The 25,225-nt window shown below is 32.4% G+C and overlaps 3 protein-coding genes across 11 annotated transcripts; 2 read left to right on the top strand and 1 right to left on the bottom strand.

Moving 5' to 3' along the window:
* Positions 1–1,740: 1,740 nt before the first annotated feature.
* On the top strand, positions 1,741–10,786 carry LOC101247099 (protein TIC 100). The gene is made up of 11 exons (XM_004250966.5): positions 1,741–2,585; positions 5,262–5,333; positions 5,472–5,561; positions 5,649–5,822; positions 6,202–6,292; positions 7,269–7,334; positions 7,410–7,476; positions 7,634–7,737; positions 7,851–7,977; positions 9,031–9,773; positions 10,267–10,786. The coding sequence occupies exons 1-11, from the start codon at positions 1,912–1,914 to the stop codon at positions 10,585–10,587; spliced, it is 2,529 nt and encodes an 842-aa protein (XP_004251014.2). The 5' UTR covers positions 1,741–1,911; the 3' UTR covers positions 10,588–10,786.
* Positions 10,787–17,144: 6,358 nt separating this feature from the next.
* LOC101246211 (pentatricopeptide repeat-containing protein) lies at positions 17,145–24,692 on the bottom strand. 8 transcript variants are annotated; one of them, XM_019211059.3, is made up of 6 exons: positions 24,050–24,692; positions 20,641–22,636; positions 20,261–20,316; positions 19,984–20,090; positions 19,660–19,863; positions 17,145–18,225 (listed from the first exon to the last, which is right to left on the bottom strand). In XM_019211059.3, the coding sequence occupies exons 1-2, from the start codon at positions 24,608–24,610 to the stop codon at positions 20,747–20,749; spliced, it is 2,451 nt and encodes an 816-aa protein (XP_019066604.1). In that variant the 5' UTR covers positions 24,611–24,692; the 3' UTR covers positions 17,145–18,225; positions 19,660–19,863; positions 19,984–20,090; positions 20,261–20,316; positions 20,641–20,746. The 8 variants fall into 8 exon arrangements, with proteins under 8 accessions (XP_019066604.1, XP_025884168.1, XP_025884167.1 ...); XM_026028383.2 differs by lacking the exon at positions 19,660–19,863 and having other exon boundaries at positions 20,175–20,316; XM_026028382.2 differs by having other exon boundaries at positions 19,660–20,090.
* On the top strand, positions 17,523–20,501 carry LOC101246792 (uncharacterized protein At4g22758). 2 transcript variants are annotated; one of them, XM_010315024.4, is made up of 3 exons: positions 17,523–17,931; positions 18,011–18,227; positions 19,963–20,501. In XM_010315024.4, exons 1-2 carry the CDS (start codon positions 17,523–17,525, stop codon positions 18,199–18,201), a joined length of 600 nt encoding a protein of 199 aa, XP_010313326.2. In that variant the 3' UTR covers positions 18,202–18,227; positions 19,963–20,501. The 2 variants fall into 2 exon arrangements, with proteins under 2 accessions (XP_010313326.2, XP_025884173.2); XM_026028388.2 differs by lacking the exon at positions 19,963–20,501 and having other exon boundaries at positions 18,011–18,533.
* Positions 24,693–25,225: the final 533 nt, after the last annotated feature.

Genomic DNA, 25,225 nt, shown 5'->3' with positions numbered 1-25,225 from the left:
ACTAATTATTTGTCACAATCTATCAAGATCAAAATATGAAGATATTTAAAAAAGTTTATAATAGATATACGTTAATAGATGTATTTTTAAATTGTAGGCATAATTTTTGTATATACGCACATATTGTATGTACGCCATTAGTGTATGTACATTTGTATATTTAATGTATCCATGTGTATATATGTTGATATTGTATGCACGTGTATATGGTATATAGGCTATTATTTTACCCAAAAAAATATCACTATATTTTGAAATAAAGTATGATTAGTTTTTGCAATAAAAAAAATATCTTGCTTATTTATGAAATTTCCTCCTTGCTATATGTGTTCTTGTTTCTCCAATGGGCCGGGAGTGCATGTTGATCGACTAATGGGCTCATCAAACTTTAGAGAAAGGATTTACCTACGGAAATTCCACCTTTTAGTTTACTTATTATCATTATTTCCTATGAGTTTTACGAATTTCCAAAATCTCTGGTGCATCACATTAAATGAATCTCACGCATCACATTAGTGTATCTCGCACATCAAATTAGTGTATCATGTATAAAATGTACCTCGCGCATCAGATTAGTGTATCTCACACATCAAATTAGTTGTCTCGCGCATCAAATTAGTGTATCATGTATAAAATGTACATCAGATCAATGTATCATGTATAAAATATAATGTATCTTACTTAGTGATTAATGTGTGTCGTGCAATAGATTAATGTATCAACTCTTATATTATTGTATCCGTTTTGAGGTATTTTTGTAATTATAAACTTTTAAGGGATAAATTATAATTTTACCTAAAAAGTATGTGATTTCTGTAATTTGCGCACTGATAACAAAACACTATATTGGTATCATTAAAGCTAAAAATTTCGCTTAACTGATAACAAAACACTGTATTGATGTCATTAAAATTTCTTGTTTAGAAATTACTCATAGATCAATGATAAACACAACTAACTAATGTGCATGTATTATTCTATAGAAAAACCCCACTTTTAATCACTATGAGGGTGTTTGGATTGATTTATAAGTTGGTTAAATCTACTTTTATGTTAGTTTTTTTTTACTGTTGTATGTGTTTGACGAATATTTTAAAAAAATAAAATAAGTTAAAAACGACTTAAAATAAGATAGAAAGTGCTTATCAAGTTAAAAAATGATTTATAATAAGTAAAAAATGTACGTCTCCCCCAATATTTTTTTTTTTGACTTGAAAATCATTTAACTTTGACTATTTTTTATTTTAACTTAAAAGCTACTACTTTTTAAGTCAATCCAAATGAACAATCAATTTTAACTCCACATTTTTTAAAATTGTTATATCATATTTTAACTAGAAATATTTTTGTATATCTTTTATTTTTCTAACCTAATTAATGAAAAGAGAGAAGTACGGGAAAAACATCTGAATTTGATGCAAATTATTAGTTTTATTCCTGAATTATTGATAGCCATAAAAACATTCTTCCACTTGACTAACTAAACCTAGATACACTCTTGTTATGCAATATGACATAACAAGTAATCTCAAACTCTAGTAAAAGTATTAGACTAATAATAAATAGCCAAGAGACGTGTCAAAAACATCGTATTCAAGTCAACTTAGTCAAGTAAATGAGTGTTTTTAAGGCTATCAATAATTTAAAAATGAAATTAATATAATTTACGTTTAATGGTATTTTCGACTCTTCGTAAAAATAATATTTCATATATATAGAGAGGGGCTAAACTTTAAATATGGTCCAAGAAAAATGGCTTAGCCCATCAATTTTGGCCTGCAGCCTTTGTTGTACAATACATACTCCCATAAGTACAACCATTTCTTGAATAATATATAAACTATCGGAAGCAAAAAAAATTCTCATTCCTTATCTTCATCTTCTTCAGTCTTACTACTCTCTTACTCTCCAATGGCGGACCCAAAAGAAGTTAACTCAAACAGTTCAGAAAATGAGCTAATCCCAGAAGAGGAATCCGACAAAGAAGAAGAAGATGAAGAAGAAGAAGAAGAGGAAGAAGAAGAAGAAGAAGAAGAAATTGAAGAAGAACCTTCTTCGCCTTCTGAATCGGACGATTCTTCTGATTCTGAGTCGGAAACTGAAGAGGGGTTTCGACCAATTACTCGTTCGGGTGAGCCGAACATAGATGACGAAGAAAATGTTACTCCAGAAGAAAATGTGAAGCGTTTCATGAGAATCCTCAATTCGAAAAGCAGGAACAGGGAATTAGATGAGGAGGAAAAAGGGTATACGTATCATGAAGACTTGTTTGATTTTCCTTATGACCCGGAAAATTGGAGGGAAGAGGATTTGAAAGAGCTATGGGGAGATGCTCCGATTGAGATGACGAAACCCGGTTGGGACCCGAATTGGGTTGATGAAGAGGAAGATGATATCATTGCAGAAGAGACTAAAGCGGGTCGAGACCCACCAATTGCCCCGTTTTATGTACCGTATAGGAAGCCGTATCCTGTGATACCGGATAATAATTATGATATTTCCAATCCCAAATCTGTGATTGAAGAGCTTGATAGGATTGAGGAGTTCTTGAAATGGGTTAGCTACATTTTTGTTGATGGTAGCACGTAAGTCTTTTGCTCTGTGGTTTCCATTTTGTTTGCCTTTGCTTTATAATTGAGGTAAAGATTGTTTTTTTACTAACTAGAATGGTGAACTTTGAATATGAATATGATTGGTTATATGGTTTTAGAGTGGTAAGACTTGTGTAGACTCTATCCTTCTGAAACACACTTGTGGGATTACATTGTTGTTGTATATGGTTTTAGCTGCTAGTGTTACTATTCATAAGCATAGGCATTGGAGCTGAATAATGGATAGTCTGCTAATGTAGAGGAGTTATTTGCATTTTTTCTGGTGGTAGCTGGTGATCTTTTCAATTGTTTCACTTTGGCTTTATTGGTTTGTATTTGCTTTACAATTGAGGTAAAGGTTGTTTTTTTTCCTCTGAGAATGGTGAGCTTTGAATATGACTATAATTGGCTGAATGGTTTTAGCTGTTAGTGTTACTTTTTATAATCATAGGCATTGAAGCTGAATAGTGGATTGTGTGTTTGTATTCATTGTGCTAATGTAGAGAAGTTCTTTAAATGGGTTAGCTACAGTTTTGCTGATGGTAGCTCGAGAGTCTTTTGATCTTTCTTTTCCGATTTTTCGGCCTTTACTTAATAACGGGTTTTGTATTTGCTTTACTAAAGATTATTTTTTAACCCTACAAGAATGGTGAACTTTGGATATAAATATATTTGGCTATATGGTTTTAAATGTTAGTGTTACTTTCATAAAATTATAGGCATTGGAGCTGAATAGGGGATTATGTGCTTGTATTCTTTGTGCTATTGTGGAGGAGTTCTTGAAATGGGTTATCTACATTTTTGCTGGTGGTAGCTCATATGTCTTTTGCTCTTCTTTTTCCCCTTTTGCTTAATGGGTTTTGTATTTGCTTTATAATTGAGGTAAATATTGTTTTTTTTCCTTACAAGAATGGTGAGCTTTGAATATGAATATAATCAATCGGCTATGTGGTTTTAGCTACTCCTGGAGTTGAGGGTCTATCAGAGACATCGTTTCCAGGGGTAAGGTCTGCGTACATTCTACCTCCCTAGACCCCACTTGTGGGATTATACCGGGTCTGTTGTTATTATTGTATGAGGTTTTAGCTGCTTGTGTTACTATTCATAATCATATGCATAATGTGGAAGAGTTCTATAGTTTTCAAGTGATATTGACTTACTCTGTTCTTATATAGTTTAGGTTTTGTCATTTCCATACTCTAATGTAGTGCCTAGTTAAAGTCTTCCAATTTCACTCCACAAATTTGGTGAAAGTAAATCTTGAATAAAGAAATTGGATGTGAATGAGATGGAGGAGATTTTTCATACTAAAAAGAGCTTGTAGGTGGAATTTGGAGATTTTTATTTCCTCAGCTAAAGAAACCTGAGTATCTGATCCTAATATGTTAAAAATTCTCTGTTCCTATGATAATGGAAATGCTTATACTTTCTGTCAAATGCTTTTTAACTTGGGATAAAGAGGAAGGATTAGAGGAGTCCAAGTAAAAGTGGATATGTGTCATCCATTTACCAAGTTTGGTAATGGAATAAATAGGAAATTGAAACAACAGCGGGGAAGCTGGCTACTTTTTGTTAGAGGTTGTGTTTTCTTTTGGTGAAGCTCTCATTTTATAGGGTGTTAAAGATGTGAAGCTTTGAAATGTGGTTTAAACTAGAATAGGTCTTCGTAATGAAGCTGGACTCCTACATGAACAGTTGGAATATAACTTGGTGTCTAATTAGAAGAAGTAAATGGTAAATTTGATTGGAACAGAAAAAAAACTTCTGATGACTACTTGTAAGAAGTATCTTACAGCCTTTTACTGACACAATCAGAATCCTTTTACTGTTGGTTTAAAGAGTGCATAATTTTGGAGGATCCCATTTGTGGCTATGTGTTCATAAGATGTTAGGCGTCAGATAGTCAGAGTAATACCATTTCTTTTCTTGGATTATCTCTAGTGTTGCATTTATTTTTTTATTCTTTTGGCTGAGGATATTAATTTAAGTTAATTCTAACTTTAGATTTATCACTTGGTGTATTTGTTTACATCATTGTTTTCCAAAGTGTGTATTTTATTGTCATTTATGTTACTTCCTCAAAAAATTTAATGTTCTTTTTTCATAGATAATCAAGGTAGGTCGCATGGACCGTTTCCAAATTTTGGTCCATCCATATTCTTTCTAAGGTTGATGTTTTGTGATTTTGACCTTTCAACTTCGCAATATTGAGAAACATGAAAGATGTCCTTTTACTTTATTCTTTTGAAAGTATATATCTCGTTGCATCTTTGTTAGGCCTTCAACTTTGCATTTTATATGTACGACATGTTTACACACCTCTTACATGCCTGTATTACCTAACTGATATTTGGAATTGTTTGCCTATTCGTGTTGGCATCCTGTATAAACTAGGTTCTATTTTATTGCCATGATTGCAGTTTCACTTTGTGTTTGGGAATATAATGTCTTTGTTAGGTTTTGCTTCCCCGTCTTGGGATTTCTTGTCAAATTAATGTTGTCTTATGCCTTACTACTCCAAACTCCAGTAAATATATGCTTTATTAATGTTAAGCAATGCTAATGTGACAATTAACTGCTACCATTTGGTCACGGTTTAGCTTTTCTTCCTCCTTCTTCTTGGTTTTAGATGATGTTATCAGTAAAAAGGATGACATTTTATGTTTGAAGGTATGAAGGCACTGTTTGGGATGACTTGGCACATGGAAAAGGTGTTTATGTCGCTGAGCAAGGGCTGGTCAGGTTTGTCAGTATTATTTTTACTAGTTGTCACTTTACCATTTGCTTGGTGTGTTTAATTTATATTACGTTGTGTGTTAGGATTTCTTCTACTTTACATCTGCATCACATCATTTGTTATTTCTTTTTTGCTTCTCACAGGTATGAAGGTGAATGGCTTCAAAACAACATGGAAGGTCATGGAGTTGTTGAGGTTGAGATACCCCACATAGAACCCATCCCAGGATCCAAGTATGTTTACACTCCAAAATGTTGCCCATAGATATTTTTTGCTTTGATGTTCTTGCTTTCGTATTAAGTAGTGTAATTGTTTCCCAGACTTGAAGCCAAGATGAGAGCTGAAGGCAAGATTATAAAGAGAGACTTTATGTCCCCAGAAGACAGAGAATGGCTGGAGAAGGATATTGAAGATACTCTAGAGCTAACAAACGGAAGTTATGAAATTCCTTTCTATGAGAATGATGAATGGATCAGGCAATTCGGCAAGAAACCGTAAGTCTTACGTGAAAACTGAGAATTGATGGGCGTGGAGAATCTCGTCTGTTTGCGTTATTTATCTGAAGCGCAGTCTATGTTAGTTGCAACTGATACTGCGTCTCATGCATGACGTGACTTTTGATATTTATTTGTCATTGAACTATAGATGTTTCCCCTTTAATTCCAGTAAAGTCTTTTTTATTATCGTTTTTTCTTAGTCAAACTCTGTAACATGTGGAATTCTTTAGTTTGAGTGATGGATTAATCTATCCTTGTTCTCTTGCTAATCTACCTGTTATCTCTACTATGTATAAAAAGGGTATAACTGGTGTTGTAACTCAAGGACACAAATTTACATGTAAAACTTGATTATCTTATCATGTTTTTCTGTTAGGGAGAAGGGGCGATATCGCTATGCTGGCCAATGGAAGCATGGAAGAATGCATGGTTGCGGTTTATATGAAGTTAATGAACGCACAATATATGTAAGTTCCTGTCAAACTTTCATTATCGTGTTTTAGATCAGAAATTCACTTATCCAATCAGAAACTTTAGGAAATTGCACAAGACTCTCATTCTCACTAGATAATCTGCAACCTTAAGGAAGATCATGGCATATGATTTTGACACGAGGAGAATATATTGAACTCTTAAGAACAGAAAGCCTTGTAATTTAAACAAGATATGAGACAATCAACTTATCTGTAGTTCTTACAGCAAAATTTGTCCATCCTTTGCCCAACTGGTGGAAGTTAGGTTTGTCTCATAATGGTCGAGAAAAATCAAAGAAAAACCGGTAAAGAAGACAGTTTTTAAGCTAAACCTGGGTTCTCTCTCTCTCCCTCTCTCGGTTTATATAAGGTTGTATGTGGGATATCTTCTGAACAGTTTATTAGTATAGGTTGCTGAATACGAAGAAAAAGAACTCTAGAAACCCAATTCACACTCCAGCTAATGGAAAAATGCCTTTGAATGATCGTAATTGTCGACAACCTGTGCTCGAGAGATAACCGTCCATATACTGATAACGGATGTTCTGGGAGAACCTAACCCCCTTGGATTTGGTTGTGCGGGAAACATAAAAAATTCATAAAAGCTTTACCACTAACAATTCAATCAGCTTATAGCCCTCACACATTGAATTGAAAATACATAAAATTTAAGCTTCCAATCTCATTAGCAGCAAGATTTATGACAAAAGCTAGTTACAGAACATGACTCTATTATTGTAATTTTTTTCAATAACTACTTCTAAAATTTAATAAAAGCAATAGTTTTAAGCTGACCATAGCAATATGAGCTCAAAACTATGGATGGAGGAGTCACATTCTGACTGTTTTCTCATAGACTCATCGTTTCTGGTTTCAATTCAAGATTTTGATGCACATACATCTGTAATGGCTTTGAGAATCTAGGCCCGGATGATAGAGATCAAGTTAACGCTCTCATATTGTGGTGCAGGGTCGTTTTTATTTTGGAGAACATGTAGCAGAGGATACTTATGGATGTGATGCAGAAATTTCAGCGGTAATTTGAAGACTAAGCATATGCTGCTTAGTTTTTTAGCTGAAGCTTATGAAATATTTACAGCATTTATTTCAGATGCATGCAGGTATAGCAGAAGTTGCAGCTGCTAAGGCCCGGATGTTTATTAACAAGCCTGATGGAAGTATGTAGCGTTTTCTTATTTATCTGATTTATGTGCTTTCCCCCATGATTAGTTACACTCTCATCGACTTCCATACTATTATCATCGTTCATAAACTTGTTGAGTTGGTTCAAGGGCTAATGACTTTTCTAAACCTACTTTGCCTGTTCCCCGGTAGTGGTGAGAGAAGAGAGAGGCCCCTATAGTGATCCTCAACATCCATATTTATATGAAGAAGATGATGTGTGGATGGCACCAGGTTTCATCAACCAGTTTTATGAAGTGAGTTGAAATTAAACTTCAGTCTGTTTATTATCTGTGCTGTTATATAGACAACCAATCTTAACAGTTTCGAAAAGCTGTAAGGAAAGTTAACTGAGTCACTTGTTACACAGGTTCCGGATTATTGGAAAGCATATACACATGACGTGGATGAAGAGAGAGAAATGTGGTTGAACTCATTTTACAAAGCTCCTTTACGATTGCCTATGCCTGCAGAGCTTGAACATTGGTGGTCCAAAGGTATGATTCTTTTAGTCATTCTATATCATCTAGCAGGGAATGTTATGGGTAACTTTGCCGCAGATGTATGTTCATTGCTTCTTAATAGTCAACCTTCTGCTGTCAACATCATTGAGAAACATCTATGAACAGCTGTAGTTTAAGGCTTTCTACCTTTTAATATTAGTGTCACAGATTATTGTTAAGTATGTTACAAGAAACACGTGTACTTCACAGTGCACAAAGGCTGTGTGAAAATGCTTGAACGGGGATTCTATTGGAAAGAATTTAGCTAAAAGAGAATGTGTTTGGTTTCCTATGTTTGAAACAGATGCTATATTGCATTATCTTGGGCAGAAAGAATGATTTCACTAAGAAAATCAAATGTCTGCTACTAAAACATGTAATTTATTATATTGTTTATCTGGATTTCATAACTCTTATTACATCTATTTCATATTAGTTAGACATAATACATATATGGACACTCAAACATGGCCTTGGCTGGCAAGAAATCCTTCCAACTTTGAGTATACACATCTTGACCCTTCAACTTATCTCCACTGTGTCAATTGAACACTCCAAACTTACAAAATGATCATCTAGACATCTCCGAAATTTATGCGTCAGTCAGCATTCGGTGTCCACGAGACACAGTGGGGACGAGTTGGAGTATTTAGTTGCCCGTTGAGACCAAGTTGAGGTGTTTAGTTGTGCACTCCCAAATTTGGAGTGCTTGCTTGACAACCGAGGCCAAGTTTGAGTGTCTGTTTATGTATTATGCCGTCATATCTCTTCACCTAAAATCATTGACACTTAAATAAATAAGTTTTCACTTCCAACAATTCGAATTAAAAATAAACCATTACTGCTATACATCATTTCAAGTTTGATTTGTCTTTTCAACCAACTTAATTCCCCCACTGCTATGGTTACTGAGTATCATAAAGTAGATATACCTGAAGTTAGTACTTCTCAGCACTTATTTTTCTGTTCATATTGTTTAAACGACCTGATACTAGTCTCTCTTCTGAAGCCCTTTAATTAGATTTACCTTTTATTCCCCTTTGTTAGATGAAAAGCCGGAGTTTATTTTACTTAACAAGGAACCTGAGCCTGATCCTGAAGATCCTTCTAAACTCGTCTATACTGAAGATCCTGTCATCCTGCACACTCCGACTGGAAGGATTATCAACTATGTGGAAGATGAGGAACATGGGTTACGATTGTTTTGGCAACCTCCTGTAAAAGAGGGTGAAGATGTCGATCCTGATAAAGTTGAATTCCTCCCCCTAGGATTTGACGAGTTTTATGGACGAGGTGGGACTGTCAAATCAGATAGTGTGTGGAAACGGTTTGTTACCTCAGTGGAAAATGCATGCAAACCGATGTTTGACAAACTTGAGAAATGGACTGAAGAGAAGAAGAAAGCAGGTGAGATGAAGATAGAGCTGTTGAAAAAAGAGTTAGAATTAGCAGAAGCAGAATTGTCTCTAAAGGAAGCGTTGGAAGACATGGATGATGAATTAAAAAGAATGCAAGAAGAGGAGGAAAAGAAAGTTGCAATGGGAACCCAAGAAGAAGATGATATTGTACCTTCTGAATCAACAGATGAACTTGAGAAAACTTGGGCGGAAAAGAAGGAAGATGAGGACGAGGACGAGGACGAGGAAGACGAAGAGGAGGTTACTGCATCAAGTTTTGGATCTGCTGACAATCAAAGCTCAGCTAAAAGTGACAAGAAGGATAACAGATCTGGAAAGGCTCCGTTTGGAGCATCCTCTTTGTCATTTGCTGCCTGTACCTTGGTTCCCACTGTAAGTTTGAAAATCACTTAAAGTTTGGTTAGCGAAGCTTCGTCTATAGAGGTTATATTACAATTAGAAATAGTTTTCCTATAATGAATCTAAAAATGTTAATCATCTGAGGGGCAGCTTTCATAAACAGCAGCGAACTATCATAAGCATCGCTCACCATATCACAATACATGATACTAGCTTATCAAAAAACTTATATCGAACATGCTGCAATATGAACAGAGTTATTTGAGAAACTTGAGTAACAGTGTCTGGAAAAAGATAGAGGCTTTAAGGGATATCAGACAATATTCGCCTTATGTAAGGACTAACTGAAAATGCTGTAGCAGCTGTGTCAGATCCTCCAAAGTACACTACTTTCGGAGGATCTGATATGGCACCAAACGACATTTTTTGAGAGTCCGAGCAACATAGCTTGGCAACTATAGAATAAACAACATCCAGGTACTTCGGAAATCTTTACACTTCATTACAATTTTCTTTTGGCTTGCAGGTGCCACCTAAGCTACAGCATACATTTACGGCTTGGAAGGGAAAATTGAGTCCTAAACCGTCATCTCCATTGTCCAACGCTCCATCTGATGTCCATGAATTTCCAAAGGAGCAACAGACTCCAGGCTCAATTAGCTTCCCTTATGCTGTTGCACAAAATGGAAGATTAAGAGCTGTTAGTCAAGCACAGATGCCAGAGAAGTATATCAGCAAGTCGCGTATCAGAAAACGCTCAAAGCAGAAAACGTCTTCACAAATTCAAGGATATCAACAAGAGCTTTGCTTCAACATATTATCACTACACACACCATTGCCTTTGTAGTGAAGCTAGGTTTTTCCTTCCCCTTCCTCAACCTCTCATTAATCTATGAACAACTTTGATCAATTTTGCAGTGCAGCGGCGAATTGTTTGATTCGAGCTAGGCATATCCATGTCATACATTTTTTACACCATGGGGTTGGTGATTGTAACATGGAATTGTTCCTCTTTCTTTCATATGTAACATGTATTGTTCTCATCACTTCTTCTTATCATTGCAGTCCATATTTCTTGCACATTCATCTTTTTAGGTCTTGAAAGTCAATAAATGTGCAAGCACTACCCGTAGAGTTGTTTGGTACTTGTGCTGGTGGGAGATGGACGATATTTCATGAAATTAGTCGAGATGTCCGCATGTTTCGAGACACCACAATTGTATATAGATAAAAAAGATAGATGAGCCACTACCCACTTTTCCTCATGCCTACCTAGTCTCATGAGAAGATTAAAAATTACAATTTGCATGGAGTCTCTCCCTTCATTTTCTTTATAAGTTTGGCATATTATGACATATTATGTCCATGATGAATTTTATTTTGGACTATTTGAAAAAAAAAAACAGAATTTTTAAAAATAAAATAAAATAAAAAGATTCCTAGGCAAATGCATATAACTTTGACATTATTAGTTCCTTTTATTTTTTTAAAAAATAAATATTAGTATCTTCTTCAATATGCAAGTGTAATGGGATAGGTCAAGATGCTCCGTCTTATGATTGTGATCAATATTTTTTAAACTTCAATTATACATTAAACATGTCATTAGAAGAAATAATAAAAAATAAAATGAAGTAATTGTTTTCTCTTCTAATGTATAAGTTTGTAATAAGATAGTAGTTACATCATACATGTTGTTGAGCTAAATCAGCTCGATAAAACTCTTAACTTAATATGATATTGTCACTTTAGTTGAATCTTACGTATTATGTATCCCTTTTTTCTTCTCTAAACGTGGGACTTTATTTATATACGCACAACAATCCCCTCCCCCCCCAAACTAAATTTGCATGATTTATTTCCATTCGTATGCGAATTTGGAGAAAATTAATATTTCTCTACACCGTCACTTGCTTTTTCCATACTCGTTACACCAAATCAATATCACAAATTAATTGATGGAATAAACTGAATCAACAATACTCTTAATATGATATAATATTATCCGAATTATATTGAATCAATATGCTTTTTTTCAAAAGACATCATACCATTAAAATATTCAACACCTTATAATAAACAACTTATTTACCTTTTCTACTTTCCAAGTAAAACTTTTTTTTTCCAGATAGATTCAATATATTTTTACATTAACTTCAAAACTTATATTATTTAATTTTATATAAACATCATATACAAATAAATATTTCTTCTTTTTTTTTCTTTCAAAAATTGCATGCCAAAAGAGAAATAAAAAGGTCAATAATAGAAATCAAAATGAGAATAATGTGCTTAGGTTAACATGATCTCAAGGCCAACCAATAATTTATCTACAATTACAAATGGACACATGATATTTCCCAAAATAAGAGACATAATGTGACAATTCAGAACATTTTAGGGTACCTAAATGACAAAAAAGTATAAATTTGAGGGACCACTTCACTATTTTCTCCCTATAATTGTGCAAAAATGGTCCACATTTCATGTAATTATATTTCTCAAAATTCTAAATATTAAAAAAAAATAATGGACAAATATTCACTTAATAAAAAGAAAATATTGAAATTGTTTAGGAAAATCTCCTGTAACAAAACTCTTTATTGATTATATTATGAATATTTTTTTATGTTATGCTATGAGAATAGAGATTTTTAATTTATAGATCTCCAAATTTTTCCTTCAAAGAAAGAATAAACCAGATATGAAAGAAAATTATGTTTTCTTTTCGAGAAAAGTAATTTTTTTGTCTTTTTTTTTTTTTTTTAAAAAAATAAACTTCAAATAAGATAAAAAAAAAATCAAGGCAAAACTCTAACAATAACACGCCTAGAAAATCGATAAATAAATTTTATAGGATTATTTTCTTTTATGAAATCATTTTCTCGTATTACCTAAGAGTGAATAGGATTTACAACGCCTTCCGTCTATTTTTAATTATTATATTGCAATTTTTAAAAGTTTAATTAGAGTATGTTATTTTGATGTTTTAAACAAAAATTAAATATTTAAAAAATATATAAAAAATATAAATAATTTTTTTTCTTTTTTAACAAAAATAATAAGCTTATAACTATGATATAATAAACTGAAAGTTAGATAGTTATCCGTAATTAAGTATTGAGTTAATTTTTTAACGAAAAGTGTTAAATGGCTAGAAAATAAGAAAAAGTTATAAAAAAAATTATTTTTAAAATAAACTAATCTTTTTTTCATTTTTTAGTTTAAAGGTACTAAAGTTAAAAGGATAAAATATTTTAAAAGGTGAAATATCATAGAAAAAATATCATTCTGATTATATTCATACCAAATTTTCCGACTAAAAAGATTTTTCATTTTTTAAATATATTTGAGTACTCAATATTAATTTAGATAAAAGTTTTTGACTTGTCATTCTATTTAAGTCCACCTAATAATAGTTAATTACTCAATTGAATAGCATTTTTTGAGCTTTTTGACTTGTTTTTCACACATATTTTAAGAGCCACTAAACAATTAATTAATGGTGGGCTAAGAATTGCAATTTTTGGAACAATTTGAAGCAAAATGTCAAGCTGAAATTGGAAGTTTTGAACTGATAGTTGTAAGTGTAAGAGACTACCTAAAGTTGAGTTTAAATGGTAAGTATTTTTTTTTCTCGATCAGAAATTTTGAGTTCGAATTTTAAAAATGAAATCAACCTTTTGCTAGATTTGTATCACACTTCAATATTAAACGTTCCAACATAAATCTGAGTCAAAATCAAAATTCAATATAAATACTAAATATCGAATATATCAAATCCAAAAATGTCACTTGAAATAAAATCTCTCTAAATTATCTTTATCCAACTAGTTCGTAAGATAATGTAAGAACACTCTCAGGACTAATTTAATCAAATCTAGCGAGATCGAAATAAATTGATCACTCTACTCATTAACGAACTATAAGAAGAAAAAACGAACCTGAATAAATCAAAAATCGAATACGTAAAAAGATTTGAAACCCTAATTAAATTGTCATGATATGTCCCATTCCGATTTAATTTTAGAATATTCTACCAAAAAAATATAAAACAGACAAAAAAAAAAAAGGACTGTTACCTAACAAATTATTCATAGACCAAACTCCTTAATTATTTCACTCAAACCTTCCTAGAACACACCTACACTAGATATACTTTAGGCTGGAATAGTTTTGAGTTTGAATTCTCAATAAAAAATTATAATTAATAAATAATATTTTATTTTTTATAGTGGGCTTTTCAGCTATCTGTATTAGTCGAATTTCAGAACAGATTTTGAATATTACGTGAAAAAAAACTTAAACATATATCAATTATTGAGAAATGATTGAGGTATTCTTTTTTTTATTATCTATAAAAAAAATCTCGAATTTGATAATGACATGGACATACTGGGGCAGGACCTAGAGTTTGCGGAACTCCCTCGGAAAAAAATTATGTTGCATATTTAAGAATTAGTGGTTGAGCGGTTCAAACCTCAAATCTTAAGCACTATTTTTTTTCGAACCCTAATGAAAATCCTAAATCCTTCACTGTGAACATATTAATTTATTTCAACGATATCGATCTATTATGAGAATTCAATTTATATATGAATTTGGTTATTAAGTTGTGGAGGTAGAAAGGTCTATAGTCAATGTTGCAAAATGTTGTTTTAATTTCTTGCATTATTTTTAATTGTTTATATAATTATTTTCTCTTTCTTTTTATCAGAAACATAACATGATAATATGATTTGATTATGACCTAAATTCATCCACTTTTTTAGAAAACAAATTCATTGAATATTGTTAAATGATCACATCATACTAGTAATACAAGCAATCTATATTGAATTAAGTTTCTAAATTTTGGCAAGAAATATATGTGAAAAAATGTTAAGATAATTTAACCACAATTTTAAAAACATTGTACTTGTATTAAGATAATTCTTACTTAGTTAGTTCATTAATTTAAACTCTTTGGATTCATAGTATATCCTATTCAATATTATATGATATTTTTAGAATACATAAATAATTTCTTAAATTTATTAATAAATTTCATTCATGAACACAAATTAAATCTTGTTTATCAAGTGTTTTCATTAGATATTTTCGAGTTTGATTTTTTGGAGGGAAATCTTTGTATTTTAAGTATCTATCAGATAGTTAAGTTAACCATATAAAATATGACATACCTTCTATTTATACACATCAACTTCAATTTGAATAGTCATGGGGTTTTATGACTTATCTAGATAAGCAGGTATAATTAAAGGAGGTAAGATAATTTAAACGATCAACTTATCTATGTAATGAATATTTAAGAATGCGCGCAAAACATGATTTAAATTTGAAGAGAAAAGTGTCTAATATAAAAACTTTATCATATGTTCAATTTTAATTTAACTGTCTAAATAAAACAAATAATTTGTAATACTGTTAAATGTTTTATGTCTAAAAGTAAAACAGGTTGCTTTGACATACACAAAAAGAAAATCAATAAAATAGTATTTCTTTCGTCTATTTTTATTTATTCATATTTTACTTGATATAATTAAAATAATATTTTTACTTTGTTACTTTTATTAATGAAGCTCAAGAGTATAAAAGAACGATACATTTACATATTTAGTATTCCCTTTGTCCTTATTTGCTTATTCATATTTCCTTTTCTATTTACTTGTCTATTTTGACAAATTAAGAAAGAATAAAAAAAAATTCTATTATACCCTTATTTAAACTTCTTGAGAATTTATAAGTTTTAATTCTATCATTTTTGAAATCATAATTCATAAGGGTAAAATTATAACTTTACTATACTAAATAATGCTATCTTAATATGTGTGTTATTTCTAAAATGGACAACTAAATAGAGATAGGGGAGTAATATTTTATTAATAAAATAATTCAAATTTACACTATAACTTATTTTAAATTATTAATACATCATATTTTGCTTCAACACAAATTATATCGTATAAATTAAAACAGAAAAATTATCATTTTATAAATCATTTAAATATTAAAAAATAAATATAAAATAATAAAAATTATCTTGTGAAATATCATTAATGAATGGTAAAGGGGAATGTTGTGAAGTAAAAAAAACAAAAATTGGAATGTTTTGGAAGTTTCTATATTTTACACGTGTCATTATTTTATTGGATTGTAAAGCCGTCATAACTAAAACGTTTTTATACCACATACCATTAAAGTACTCTCGCGAAGCAATGCTGCCGTTTGCCACGTGTCATATAATGTGGGATCCACAGGAGATCTGTGGGTCCCATTATTATACTCTTTGTTTGGACCTAATTTACATAATTTGAAATTAGTAATTTAAAATTTTGAATAGAAAGATATAAAAAAGATTAATACATAGTTGTATGATATAGATCTTTTCTTATCAATAATATCATTATATTAGTTTTAATTTATTAGTCTCTCATTTTACTAATTATATGTTATCTCCTTTTTTTTTTATTTTCAATTTCATATTGATTGTAATATGATATTTGTTTGATATATTTTTATTAGCGTTGAAGGTTGAAAATAATTTTTATCATTTTTATAAAATAGAAATACAATTGTGTACATTATACTCTTGCGGTAAGTCACTTATAAAATATTATTAAATTTATTATTAGGTTAATTTTTTTTTAATTTCTATATTATCAAATAAAAGTCAAATTCATTGATAGTTCCTTAAATTTGACATAAAATTTCACTTAGGCCCTTCAACTAGCTAATGTTCATTTAGATATTTCAGGTAGAATTTCACTGTGTCATTTTTATATTTTTCGCTGACATGACATGGTAAGTGTATGTACCCAATATCAGCGCGTGAAGGGACTTTTTTTAGGCCAAAAAATAATACTCTCTCCGTCTCATTTTATGTGGCAATATTTTAACCGATTCGTAGTTTAAGAAATAATGAAGACTTTGAAATGTTTACTAAATTGCCCCTCAAAAAAAGTAACTCATTTTTCTCTCTCCTTATAAATATATTAGAAAATTAAGTGGGGCTTTGGCAGCGATTTCATTTTTTTTTAAAAAAATAGCAAATAAATAATAACAAAAGAAATTCACGTTAAATCGCTGCCAAGACAATAATTTATTAAAAAATAATTAAAAAAATAAAATTATTTTTAAACATCGTCCACTTAAGATGTCGAAGTAAAATTTCGTGTCAACTTTAGAAAAACAATCATAAATTTGGCCTTAAATAAATAAATTATAGTCCAGTAGTAATATATCTGAATATATTAGAATAAAATGTTAAAGTTTCCTTTATACATGCCACACTTTTGTTAATTAGTCTAAAAAGAATATTACATTTTTTATAATTGAAAAAAAAAACTCGAACTTTAAAAATTTTATGAGATAATTTATAATTGTGTAAATGGAGAAAATGTATTTCAAACCACAAATTCTGAATAATCTTTCTTTCAATCATAAAGTTTTTAAACTTATTTTAAATTAAATTTTAAATCAAATATTATCACATGAAAAAAGACAAAAGAAATAAATAATTATAATTATAAAACTTTTACATTTAAAAAAAAAAAAATTGCTCTTATTTTACAGGAATTTCGACCAATCTCAATGGACCTTATCTTCTTCATCCCCATATAAATAGGAGTAAGCGGGAACACCATTTTCTTCAATTGTAAATTAGTCCCTCTACTTCATCTGAATTACGCTTCTGCCATTCTGGTTATGTTCACTGCCGGTCACCGGAAAACTGACAGGTATTCATCCGCTACCGTCGCACAGGTAAACATTAAAGCGTAAATGCCTTCTCCGAGAAATCACCGGAGAGGAGGTAGTGAGGAGAAGAATCGGAAGGGGAAGTTATCGGAGAAATCAATGTCGTTTCACGTACAGAGTTCGGAGGGTAGTACGTCGGAGTTGCTGCGAAGGCCGAGAACAGTACCGGATTTGCTCTCCGCCGGTAGAATTTCAGCCGGAACCGGTAAATCGCCGGAAATGAAGGACAAATTGAAGCTAACGAAGCTGCTGTTGAATGTTACGATTCAGAGAAGTATAGGTCCTGTACATGTTCTAATTTCGCTTGAATCGACGGTTCAGGATCTCATCGCTGCCGCTCTCCGGCAATACTCGAAAGAAGGAAGGCGGCCGGTTCTTACATCCGTCAATCCCGCCGATTACGATCTTCATTACTCGCAGTTCAGTTTAGAAAGTAAGAACTGTTTAATCCACTTCATCGCTGAATCTGAACCGTTGATTTTCACGGCGAACTGATATTTTTCCCGTTCCAGGTTTAGACAGGGAAGAGAAACTGATCGGATTAGGTTCTAGAAACTTCTTTCTATGTCCAAAAACGTCAAATTCCGCCGGCGCCGGTGCCGGAACATCGTCTTCTTCTTCGAGCTGTGCAAAGCAAGCTGATAAAGCTACTGCTACAAAAATTTCATTACCTTGGCTCAAATTCATGGATTTCATGCTGTGAAGAAATTATACTCCAAATTTGTCACTGTAAGTTTGAAACTCTTATCAACAAAATGAAAATTTACGTACCTAATTAATCGAGCTATTAATATTCTTCGTAAATTTAAAATTATTATACATTATACACTGTAGACTAATTTTTGAGTATCTAGAATAATGTTATGATGTTGTTTAAAAGTGTGAGCAGAAAAATAAATATTATTGATCAAATTAAATTTAAATATATAAAGTATAAGGCTATCTCATGAAACGATGCTTCTGACATGATTTTTATAATGAATTTGTAATCTCTACCATAATTTATATCAATCTTTTGTCATGTTATACATGCAACATGGAGTAGAATTATTTTATGCCTTTCTATGTATTTTTTATTTTGTGAAATTGAGATTGGGATTTATTTTAATTTGAAAAAAAAAAAGGAGAAGCCAATAGTATTTTTCAAGTAGCAATAATGTGTAAAATAATTGAGTGCATTATTAATCAAAATTTTATAATAACGATTTCAAATATTTATAACTAAATTTTAAACTTAATATTTATACACATCTTTCATTTAAAAAAAAAGGAAAAAAGCTACAAAAATTATTGAAATTTTGATCCAAACTGTTATCATAATTTCAAACTTTGGATAGGATCGATTACCCCTAACTATTTAATATTCCCTTCATTCCATATCAATTCATTTTTCATTGTTCAAATTAACTTAATTGTTCAATCTTCAAGATTAATTATTAAATACTCTTCCCAATTTTATCCTTCGTTTGGATTTTCGATATGATGATTTTTTCAATAAATTTGACAATAATTAATAGGGATAAAAATGAAAAACTATGTTCAATACATGTCTTAATCTACTTCTCTTAAATGGTGTGAAACACTTCAAAAATTCAATTAATACGAAATTGATGAAATACTATATTTTAAAGATATATATATGCATACGTACACGTCATAGATATTGCATCATTATAAATAATAATTTATTCATACACTATTAAATAGTGCAGGGATAGTATGTAAATTTGAAATTATTACAACAATTTCGATCAAAATTCAAATATATTTCAAACCTTTTCAAAAAAAAAAAAAGAGTACCTTTTAAATGTCTTGCAATGTTAAATGTTTCTTTATTATTATTTGAAAGACATACTTAGTAGAATATTATATATATTTACCATATGTAAATATAGTGAATCCAAAATTATTGTGTCTACTAACAAAATCTTTAAAGATTCCATAAAATTATTGTATTATACTAATATATATGGTCAATAATTTGAAATTTGTGCTTCACGTGATAAATGTGGGACTATTTTAACTTTTTAACATGTACCACAAAGTTGAACATATAATTATAATATATGATATGATTTGCCCTTTAAATGAACAAAGTGCAAACTGGAGTGTACAAAGAACCACAAGTTCAACAATCAATTGAAAGAAGATAAAAAATTACCATAGTTTTTCACCAAAATCGGTTAATTTTACACTGACTGTCAGCCTTCGTAATACTTCACCTTTAATCGAACTTGAAATCAATAGTTGTACTTGTATTACAAGCAAGCAGTGAGTACTACACGAGCTCGTAAGTAAAATGTTTAGCAATCAGCACTAAACATTTTGTTGGTACTTAACACAACAATCTCCACAATACATAGTCCTAAGTAACAGTAATATCCACAGCAAATCAGTGTACACCCCCCCACAAGTGTGTTTTAGCATTTTATTCATCTCAAACTTGTTGATTTTGAACACAAAGGTAAGGAGGAGGAAAACTAACCAGCACTAAGAAAGTGATGTCATACCGATCGAGGATGAAACAAAATCAGCAGCTGTTCTTGGCATAGCCCACTTCATTCCCAACAAATATAGGAACATCTGTCAAATCTGTGTAGATGATATAGAGCAATGTAAGAAAATATGGTAAACTGATTCCACCTCTATTCAGCACATGTAGCAGACTAGCTGTACCCGTCTTTTGTAGATTGTCTTGAGTCGACCACACAACTTACTTTTCTGTATCCTCTTAAATACACCAAAAGAAAGTTGATTAGTACCTGTGGGCTGTGAGTAGTATCTTGTAACAGAGCTGACTGTGAATGAACCACAAGTCCTGCAATCCACAAATTAACGGATCATTACTGTTGTTCGAACGAGAAACTGAGGATCAAAGGTTGGAAAGAGAGTAGTATTTTCATGTAGGATCAACATGAAACAGAGTGATTAGAGTTGTGTACTAGTTATGGGAATCAAAGGTGATTAAAGTTGTGTACCAAGACACGTTCTACCCTACTTAAATCCATGCTTTCAACTTATGGAAGATCTCGAAGAATGTGCTATGTACCAGAGGAATGTACAAGGTCTAGAGCTAGTTTACATATATGGTTTTAAACCTACAATAGACACATCACAAAAGATAATGTTGAGGTAATTATACCTATCAGAAGGCACTTCGTCACGTTATCAGCCAAAAACTTTCGCAGCAACGTTATTCATCTCAAATAATTTTACACCTTGCAATAGAAGGCATACAGACCAATGCATCAATCAGACAAGGACGTGTCAGGTTCGATATAACCTGAATTCTTCTCGTTGGACTCTGATCCGCTGTCAAAATTGATACATTGGGTTTCCAGGGATCCATTTGAGTCGCCACCTGCTTTAAGGAGTCCCTTTAACTCATCAATAATGAAGGGCTCTACCACCTTCCAGAAAAATGTAGCATTGTCCCCCAGAAATCCTATCCAAAAGACCTTCCCTCTATTTTTTACTCGGCAGTGTAACGATTTGGCTTTTAGTGCTTTAAGAATACTCACAACACCCTCTGAACTTCCCTTTACTCTCAACAGAATATCACCAGATGATGTCCGGTAACCACCGTACATATACCAGTAAGCAAGAACGCGAGGTGACAACCATCTATGTATAAGTTTTGGTATACAAGGACGTCCGTTGGGCCAGAACTGATCAGCATAGAAAGTAAAATCAGAATGTGAAATGGTAGTAAAAGAACTAGGAATGTCCGCAGTGCTATCCACCATCATATCATGAGAGCCTAACCACTCGTGAAATTCATCATGTATGTGTCTCTTAAAAATGGAATGGATCCTCGACTCTTCATTAAATTCATAATGGATTGCATGCAATCTTCTCTCTTCATCTGATCTAATTTGCACACCCCCAAGAAGCGACCCTGTCAAAACCTCTCGTTGCTCTGCTGTGAGCTTCAGTCTAATAGGTTTTTCAATTACTTTCTCCCGCAAGCTAAGAACATAATCAAGTCTTTCCATCAATGAAGATTCAATCTCAACGTCGTATTTCTTTTGGCGCATCAAATTGTATATCTTTACTGCCTTCACATACTCTGCAGAGGTCATATAGCCTCTCAAGATACTGTTGCAAGCACGAGAATCAACACCAATTGCCACATTACCACGCATTTCATGGAAGATTTCTTCAGCGAGGCTCAGATTGCCAGTATTCACCAATAAATCCAAATAAATATTAAAAACTGTCAGATTCGGATGGCAGACTTCACGGTACCGGAGAAAGGTAGATTCCAGTTTCTCATGTAAACCTGCAATGGAGTACATCCTCATCAAATCGATGAATGATGGGACCAGCTGTTTCATACCACTGTTTATGAACTCAGACATGATAGAATCTGCAAGGTCTAGTTTTTGATATTTAGACAGCACCTTTATTATTTTATGGTATGCTGCAACGGAGGTGGAACCCAGTTGTTCCTGCATCCTCCTAAATACTTTCAAAGATTTTGTAGGTTCTCCAATCTTTGCATATACTTCCATACGATAGACAAAAGCTTGAGAAGGAGGACAGCCATCGATGGAGAGAAGTTTTGACCAAGTTCTTTCGGCTTCCTCCACATTTCCATCCTTCGAGCAAGCTCTTAAAACTGACACAAGTACCTCTTTGCTCTCTTCAATTCCTCTAGACCGCATTTCTGCTCTTAGTGCAGCGATTCTTTCCATATCGACCACATCTTGATAACTGTGAAGCCATATAAGACCCCCGAAAATATCTCTGTGTATTTCCAATCCAGAGGAAGTCAAGTTCTGATATATAAATTCAGCCTGTTTCAGAAATTGTTTACTCTCGCTCGATGTCTTCCCCAAAAGAGCTTTAAACAGAGAATTGTGTAAGTTAAGCCGAGGCTTATAACCTCCCAAGTGCACCATGCGATTGTAGATGTTACATGCTTCATCTAGCACTGATGGTCCAGATGAACTAAGATAGGCAATAATGAGAATATGGAATGTAGATTCACAAGGCACTCGTCCCTGATTAATTATGTCATCAAAAATCTCCCGGCACTTCAAGTGCTTTCGTTCCTTTCCCAAGTAATCTGCTAGTTTTGTAGCTAGAGCAAAATCAAATCGAAACCAATGTTGCGGCATCATCCATTTGTAAACCTGCTATTTTACAACAGATATTTTTAGATCATTGTGATTTAGAGCTTAGACACTATTATTTTAAATACATAATATGAGTAATTAGGCATCAGACAAATGGAAAAATAAGTTTTTTAATGCAATTCAACGTAAAAGCGTTGGATTTTATTTTGAGGAAGCAAGTAAAATGCCGATAGCTACTCTTCCTTAGTCATTCCAAATGAAAAAAAACAAGGCACCATGGAGTGCGAACCTATTGAGCAATTTTCTTAACACTGCTTAAAGTGCAAAAACGATGAAATGCTAAACCTTGACAAGTACAAAATCTTAAGAAGCACAAGTATCTTATCAGAAAAAATGAACCAAGCACAGAGTAACGGCAATTTTCTCCACCATTTCTAGCAAATATCATCGACATATATAGTTCGTGATAAGTGAAGCCACTAATGATCAACCCAAATGTTATACCAACATAACCAAAAATACAAAAAGATACCATCCTTTTCTATAATAAAGAATTGACTAAACTAAAGCAAATGAACACATTATCCTAAAAGAAGCTTCATTTTCGCGAATACACATGCAGTATAACAGAAATTATCTCCGTAGCTACTGTTAAGAGAGGCTACTAATGATCAATCCGAAAACTTTTACCAACATAACCAAAAACAGTAAAGATAACAACTTTTTCAAACTAAAGGAAATGAACACCACTACCCTAAAAGCAGCTTCATTTTTGCAAACACACATACAGTTCAATGGAATTTTTTCTCCACATTCTCCAAAATTTATATCAAATTTCTTCCACATAATATATACTGATAAGTGAGGCTACTAATGTTCAACTCAAATACCTTTTTACCAACATAACTAAAAGGCATAATACATAATTACATACATATGCCTTTAATTTGGCGTCAATTTATATCAATGTCCTCCACCTTTGATTGTTTAAAATTGAACAATTACACACACATATCCTACATAACATAATACATACATATGCCTTTTAACTTGGGATCAACTTATATCTATGTCCTCCAACTTTGAGTGTTAAAATTGAACAATTAGACACACGTCTCATACATAACATAATACATAAACATATCACACCAATAAGTGAGGCTACTACTGAACAACCCAAATACTTTAACCAACATAGCTAAAAGGTATATAATACATACATAACTTGCCATCAACTTGTATCTATGTCCTTCAACTTTGAGTGTGCACAACTCGAACTTAAACTAGTATAAAGTTGAACAATTAGAACACACATATCCTACGTGACATAAAACGTCATGTAACATGCTACATGCATTGCCGCATAGGACACTTCCGCAGTTTGTCTACTTGTTCAACTCTATACAAATTTATTTGTGTACTTGTGTGTGTGGACACAGGACATAGATGCAAAAGAAATGAACACATTACCCTAAAAGCAGCTTCATTTTCGCGAATTCGCATACAATGAACAGCAACAAAACTCCCATCTTCTTGCCTAAACCACTTCCTTTGTGCATTCAAAATCCTAACCATAGTAGGCGTCCTGTGAGCAGGAAGCTCTTTACAAAGCCAAGCTAATCTTGCCCTACGCCATTGATCAGGTATATCCTCTAATTCCCTCACCTCAATAGATGGGGTTTCAAACTTCTTCAACTCCACAGAGTCAAAAGAATCATCAAAATTGAAACTTTCAGCAACCCCAGAAGCAGAAACGGGGTCCCAATTGTCGAAATCAACTTGATTTTCTTGGGAATCGAGTAGAAGTTGTTGGGGTGAAGTGGAAGATGAAGAAAAGGGGGTGTAAAGGGATATTGAGGGAGATAATGAAAGGGGTTTTAGGGGAAGGAAAAAGGGTGATGAAGGTAAGAGGTGGTGGCGATGATGCCGGCGGCCGCCGTGGTGGCGGCGGAGTGGGGAGGAGGGAGGGCGGAGGACGGTGGGCATGGAGGATTGGATAAGGGAAGTATTACATAACAGTGGAGTGGACATGAAGTGTAAAGTATTTAGCCTGTTGGAGTTGTCCAAGTATAGCCTTATTTATCGGGAATGTTTGGTTCGTAGACTAAATTATTTCGACTTATTCTAAACAATTCAAATATTTTATGTCAGGGGCGAAACCACGTTGGTTGAAGACGTTCATTCAAACTCTCTTAGATAAAAAATTATATAATTTATACTCGCCTATTCATGAAAGCAGTTACTTAGGATGGGATATCATTCATTTTTAACCATCATGCTTCATATTTCATGCTCTTATACTTTATACAAATAATAGCATGCCGATTCAACTGTTATATATTATGTCAATATATATATCGCTAATTCAAATAAAATAGGGCTAAATTTATGTATGAATAAGTTTTATATTTTTCAAAACAAAACTTTGCAAAGTTCTAAAAGTGAGTTTATACCTATATATATATAAATTTTACAGACACTTATTCATACCCTACATAGAATAAAAACTTGTGCTTTGTGAATGTTACTACAAAAAAAAAAAAGACTATAAATATGGCCATATGTACAACAAAAATTAAAAACTACACAACTTTTAAATGTTTGCCATAGTGTGGCTACCTGATATAAATAGGAAAAATTACTTAA

The sequence above is a fragment of the Solanum lycopersicum genome, chromosome 11, assembly GCF_036512215.1.
Source record: "Solanum lycopersicum chromosome 11, SLM_r2.1".
Classification (NCBI taxonomy): Eukaryota; Viridiplantae; Streptophyta; class Magnoliopsida; order Solanales; family Solanaceae; genus Solanum; species Solanum lycopersicum.
The sequence above is the reverse complement of the archived record's forward strand: the minus strand, read 5'-3'. Positions and strand labels throughout refer to the sequence as shown.

Bases quoted from the DNA above. Each gene is read 5' to 3' on its own strand.
- LOC101246211 (XM_069291548.1), bottom strand. From the start codon at position 24,610: ATGTCCACTCCACTGTTATGTAATACTTCCCTTATCCAATCCTCCATG. The intron at 22,637-24,049 runs GTAATGTGTTCA...GTAAAATAGCAG, and splicing joins AAAATGAAGCTGCTTTTAGG to GTTTACAAATGGATGATGCC.
- LOC101247099 (XM_004250966.5), top strand. From the start codon at position 1,912: ATGGCGGACCCAAAAGAAGTTAACTCAAACAGTTCAGAAAATGAGCTA. The intron at 6,293-7,268 runs GTAAGTTCCTGT...ATTGTGGTGCAG, and splicing joins TTAATGAACGCACAATATAT to GGTCGTTTTTATTTTGGAGA. The intron at 7,738-7,850 runs GTGAGTTGAAAT...CTTGTTACACAG, and splicing joins TCATCAACCAGTTTTATGAA to GTTCCGGATTATTGGAAAGC.
- LOC101246792 (XM_010315024.4), top strand. From the start codon at position 17,523: ATGCCTTCTCCGAGAAATCACCGGAGAGGAGGTAGTGAGGAGAAGAAT. The intron at 17,932-18,010 runs GTAAGAACTGTT...TTCCCGTTCCAG, and splicing joins CTCGCAGTTCAGTTTAGAAA to GTTTAGACAGGGAAGAGAAA.